The sequence below is a fragment of the Orycteropus afer genome, unplaced genomic scaffold (assembly GCF_000298275.1).
Source record: "Orycteropus afer afer isolate SDZICR_OR568_19922 unplaced genomic scaffold, OryAfe1.0 scaffold00314, whole genome shotgun sequence".
Taxonomy (NCBI): Eukaryota; Metazoa; Chordata; class Mammalia; order Tubulidentata; family Orycteropodidae; genus Orycteropus; species Orycteropus afer.
In genome coordinates, this window is record NW_006921901.1 from 2,769,611 (window position 1) to 2,775,208 (window position 5,598).

Sequence of the window (5,598 nt, forward strand, 5' to 3'; positions counted from 1 at the left end):
CAGACTAAACAACAACAAACTAAAACTAAACAAAAAACCCCAAGCGCCCAAGCATGCACACACAAACCTAAGCGTCTAAAAGAATTCAATTGCTTGCTATATAGCGACATCATCCCGTCTAGTTTTAAATGCCTTCCATAGTAAAGCGTCTGTCTCATAGACAGTTTAAAAAATTAAAACAAATCACCACCCAGAACAAAAGTAGGAGCTATACAATTTCAGAACAGCATTGCATTGTGCTTTGTATTGTTTGCTTTTATCTAAGAAAAACCCACAAAAATTGTCTTTGAAAATACTTGCAATATCTTCCTTGGTAAAGTGAAAGAAACCTAAGTGGGTATGAACAGTGGACGTGTGGGGAAAGGGTTAAGATTTTATGCTGAAACTTGGTCGAGTTTCAGAAAGTTCTCTGGGGAGCCCAACTGCTGTGTCCCTTCTTGGACCCTGCCAGAGTCCGACGGTAACAGGATGCTGGGGCTCGAGGCGCTCGGCCCCAGGCATTGTGCCACAGAGAAGAACCAATAAGAAACGACTGAACCTTCGGGTGCAGTAAATCCGAAGAGGGGCGAGGAGGCCTGCGGGACCAACAGGGGAGGAAAGAGGGAGGGGCGGGGAGGCAGAGCGCCGAGGAGGGCGGGGGCTGAGCTCAGAGCGGTGGGCGCGCCTGGCAGGAGCCGAGAGACCGAGCGCGCGAGCCCAGGAGAAGAGGGGCCCGGGAGGGGAGGCGGCGCGGGCGGGTGCGAGGCGGGGGTTTGCCGGGCTGCCACGCGTGACGTAGTGCTGAGCGGGGCGTTATCAGCTGCGGGGCCGCCAGCGAGGGACGCGCGGCTACAGTGGACGGCGCCGCCCCGGGCGGGACGGCTGCAGTCGGCATCCGCGCGGGAGTCCCGAGAGCTTCTCGCCGTGTCCGTAGCCTCTTGCCCCGCCGCAGGGCGGCATGAGACCCCGGCCGTAGCCCTAGCGTTCCCGTTCCTCCGCCCGGGCGCCCGGCTGCGGTGAAGGGTGCTCGCCTCCGGGTTGGGGACCATGAAGCCGAGTCTGGCCGGGACGGCGAGAGACCTCGAGCCTCAGGCGCCAGCCCGGGGCGAGCAGCGCGCGGCGGAGCTCGAGGGGCGCTGGCGGGAGAAGGGCGAGGCAGACACAGAGCGGCAGCGCACCCGGGAGCGGCAGGAGGCCACGCTGGCCGGGCTGGCGGAGCTGGAATACCTGCGCCAGCGCCAGGAGCTACTGGTCCGGGGCGCCCTGCGCTCTGCAGAGGGCTCGGGGGCCGCTGCGCCCCGCGCAGGGGAGCTGCCGGCGGAGGCGGCGCAGCGCAGCCGTCTGGAGGAGAAGTTTTTGGAGGAGAACATCTTGCTGCTGCGGAAGCAATTGGTAGGTCGTGCTTGGGGGTAGGGCACGGCTGTTCCCGCAGCGGAGCTGGGAGTCTGGGCAGGTGACCTTGGGAAAGGCGCGAGGTTTCCTCTGCCTGGGGAAATTCACGCGGTTATCAGCACCCCATACCTCCCTGACCTCCATTCCTGTGACCGGTGCGTGTGGGCTGTCCACGCCCACGCGTGTCTGGCGTGTGCCCGCTTTGTGTCTGAGCAGGTGAGGAGTTGGCGACCTCGTGCAGATTGTGGGGAGTGGTGGCTGCCCTTCCCTCTTCTGCTACCTTCGGGATTCTTGGAGTCGCCTGGTTGTCACCTTCTATCTCCGTAGTTAGACGGGTACCTGCCCTCTCCCTGAAGGTTCGCAAACCATCACTTAACCTAGCATTTGAGATCTTAGCTTCATCTCCTCCTGCCGAGTGGGGACAAAAGCCAAGGAAGGGGCTTGCGCCGTGACTATCTGTCCAACGCCGAGTTTTACACGGGAGCGTCCAAAGAAAGGCGCGCCCCTCCCAGGGACCTCCCCAGTGTTGCCAGCTTTCGCTCTGGCTAGTGCTTGACTTTAAATAGAAAGAAGCGTTTTGTATACGGGAGGTAAAACTAGATGCAAATGATGGAAATTTGACTGGAGAAAGTGCCTCCTCGCCTGTTATTTTACTCGTACTGCTAGCTGTGATTGGTGCGGGAGGTGGCAGAGGAGCGAACCTGCTCTCACCCAACATTTATCTACTGGATTTCTGTCAGGGTCTCAGTCATTCTACGCAGTCTTCATTACCAGGGAAGAAAAAGAACTTTGCATCTTAATGTATTGATGAACAGCTTTTGACCCCGCCTTAGAATAATGGCGGCAGCTTTGTTCCAGTGACCTCAAAATGTAGTTTTGAAACAGCAAAAAATCCTTACCTGACGATGTGATACTTGAGACTGGACACGTGCTCGGCAGTGTTCCTCCTACAATGAAGTGCTCTGTGTCATTATTTGTTATATGGTTTTTATTGTAGTATCTTTTTTCAGATAATGTATCTCCATTTTTTTTTTTTTTTTTTAAAGCATCAAAGTCCTTTTACTTGTTTGGTTCATTTTTCTAAAGAAACCCATTTTAGCAAACAAGCATATAGTTTATGTTTCCAAGCTTTTTAAGTCAAAAGGACGGACAGGAGGAGTAGATAGTCATATAGGTCTGTTTTGTAAGGCTGGACACCATGGTTTCTGTAATACCTCTGTGTTGGCATTTTAGTGTGTATTTCTGAGCAGATGTGTATGTAGTATTGATTTGAGAAGATCTCTCTGGTTATGTCCTTTTGCATTCTGTGCACTGTCTTGTGCTATCGCACCTTTTTGTCTTCATGAATCATTGAGTGGTGCGTACCTTTTGTCCTCTCGGGGAGCAAGGCTGTGTGTCACGAGAATTCCAGTCCAGTCAGTATTTGTGGCACTATTTTCATTTGTAGACTTGGCATTTGTGATTTGAACCAGATGCCTTTTGCGTTCTTTTGCTTTTCCAGCCACAGGAAGCGCTAGGTGGCGATGTGAGTTAGCACAACAGATCTGCCACCTATGGAAACCCAAGCTGAGTTCAAATCTTGATGAGCCTTTCCCTTGAGGGTTTTGGATTCTGCCAGCTCACATTATACTTGGCACTGGCTATTAGTATTAATTTCTAACTTTCAAAGGCCCTAAGACTGATTAAACCTCACAAAGCAACTAAAAGAAAACAAACTGTGCAGGCTGAGATATTTGGCCAGAAAATCTCACCTGAGTAAGATTATAGTGTATTGTAGGAAATCTGTTACTCTGACTTCAAATGGACGAGTCGGCTGTGAAGTATTTTATTTTTTTAAAGTGGCTGGACACCAGAGAATTAAAAAAAAAAAAAAAAAAACCTGTGCTTTTCTTGTCTCTACCTATAAAAAGTAACTGTATTTTAGTTGAAACTAAAAACAAGTTTTGTTTTTTATGAAGACACATGATAAAATGTGAGAAAGTAGAACTAACTGTAGGACATATTCTTGACGTTTTTCTTTATTTCAGGTCAACTGGTAAAATTTTACCTTTGGAAGGTAAAATTAGTGAACTCTTCAGATTGGTAATTTAATGCTTAGTGCAGATTTTTTTGGTTCTTTGTCACCAAAGTGTGTTCATTCTTCCTTTCTCTGTTTCCTCCTAATCAGAATTGTTTGAGGAGAAGAGATGCTGGTTTGTTGAACCAGTTGCAAGAACTTGACAAGCAGATAAGTGACCTAAGATTGGATGTGGAAAAGACATCTGAAGAGCACCTGGAGACAGACAGCCGGCCTAGCTCAGGTGAGTACTTAAGCACAAGGACAGAATTCTGCACTCACTAGCTATAGCTCGGCCCCCTGTGGTTCACATTCCCAGACCTGCAAATGGCCATGGAGTCTGTCTCCAGTGCAGAAAGAGAATAAAAAAAGCAATGTGCCATTCAGTTGCATGAGAGGGAAGTAAAGCCAGACCCCATCACCTGAGTTTTATTAAAAAAAATAATCAAAACACAAGATATTAAAATATAGGTTTAGCCAAGCAGTTACTCTATATGCATAGAGAGACCATTCTGATTTTAAGGAAAAAAAAATAACGTAGTTCAATATAGGTTGGTTACCATGAAGCTTTTAAAAAGAAGAGGAAGGGAGTAGGGTAGAAAATCAACCATTACCTAATTTTTACATGATTGATTGAACCATGCCCCCTGCTTTCCTGAGATCAGCTGGCATCAGGTTACTGGGTGGTCTCTGGCCTGGGGGGGGGGCGGGTGGCATTAATTTGCACAAATCTTTAGGGAGTTTTTTTTTGCTTAATAAATATAAGTTTCCATAGTGACAAAGTACTTAATGGCTGTTGATTTAACATGAGAAAGTTTGGTCCTTTACCTATTTGTAGCTATGAGACCTCTTGAAACTAAAATTAAAATTAAATGTGCACATAGTCTCTTTCATTAAATCAGTAGGTAATGGGTTTGTTATTGACTACCCTTTAATGCTAGAAAAGACAAATTGTCAATGCTGCAGAATAGTTTAGCAATTCCTGGTGAAAATAACAAATTTGTAGTTTTACAGTTACGGGCCAGGATTTTATTATTAATTTTGAGCTCAGGGTAAGAGAAACCCCTTGAAATCAAAGTAAGATACCTATTTTTAATTTTATTTCACAGTTTTAAAGTCAAAGCTTTTATTCAAATTTCTGGAAGATTGGTCCTCCTTTGAAACTTGAGAAAGTCAGAACTGGGCTAGAAAATTAGTCACACTTCAACTTCCTGAGACCACTTCAAAAGTTTTTTTCTTTTTTTAAAAAAACCATTTGGTTCCTTAAATACATTTGTTTTTTTCTTAAAGTTATCCCTTCTCAAACTTTCATGATAAAGTTGAGGTTTGACAGATCTAAGTCTCTTTTCTTGCACATCTTTAAAGGTGGGGGCAGGAAGGAAGTTCAACTTGAGGATCAGAGTAACTTTGAAACACAGCTATGAATGAGCTCATTGCCTTTTACTAAGATTATCTGAAATAAAACCAGGATACTAAATTCAGTGAACTAAAGTTGGCTTCCCCCAAAAAGTCTGCCTTCCCTGGATGATTACCCCCCTTCCTTTTAAGCATTAGTGTGCAGTATTGCTTGACATGATCTTTATTTCAAATGGTGCTTTTATTTGTAGGTTTTTATGAGCTGAGTGATGGGGCTTCAGGATCTCTTTCTAATTCTTCAAACTCAGTCTTCAGTGAGTGTTTATCCAGTTGTCATTCCAGTACCTGCTTTTGCAGCCCCTTGGAGGCAACTTTGACAATCTCAGATGGTTGTCCAAAATCTGCAGGTAAGAACTTTTGGAATCGATAGAAATTTAACTTGGAAGAGGTCAGGGGCTCTTAGAGGTTCTCTTGCTCCAACTCTTTACTGAAGGAAAAACAAAGGCTAAGAGAATTTCATTCACTTGCTGCATTTAGTGCTGTATGTCGTTGTTGTTATGTGCCGTCGAGTCGGACCTGACTCATAGGGACCCCTCCTTGGGTTTCCGAGGCAAGATTGCCCCACCTTCCTTCCAAGGGGTGGCTGGTGGGTTTGAACCGCCAGCCTTCTGGTTAGCAGTCAAGTGCCTTAGGCACTGCGCTATCAGAGCTGTATGTAGTTGCATCAAAAACCCAAGTGACGACTATTCAAAACCCAAGTGACAGTATTTTTGGGGTGCACTTGGTTTTATGTTCTGACGGTAGCATCAGGGCTT

The 5,598-nt window shown here is 46.5% G+C and overlaps 1 protein-coding gene across 1 annotated transcript in view; it reads left to right on the plus strand.

The window, feature by feature from the left end:
• The first annotated feature begins 1,026 nt into the window (after nt 1-1,026).
• DACT1 (dishevelled binding antagonist of beta catenin 1) overlaps nt 1,027-5,598 on the plus strand; it is a 10,951-nt gene continuing 6,379 nt past the window's right edge. Inside the window, exons 1-3 of the mRNA XM_007951878.1 lie at nt 1,027-1,371; nt 3,539-3,671; nt 5,035-5,190. Of these exons, the coding sequence (XP_007950069.1) occupies nt 1,027-1,371; nt 3,539-3,671; nt 5,035-5,190 (634 nt within the window). The remainder of the gene's footprint in view (nt 1,372-3,538; nt 3,672-5,034; nt 5,191-5,598) is intronic.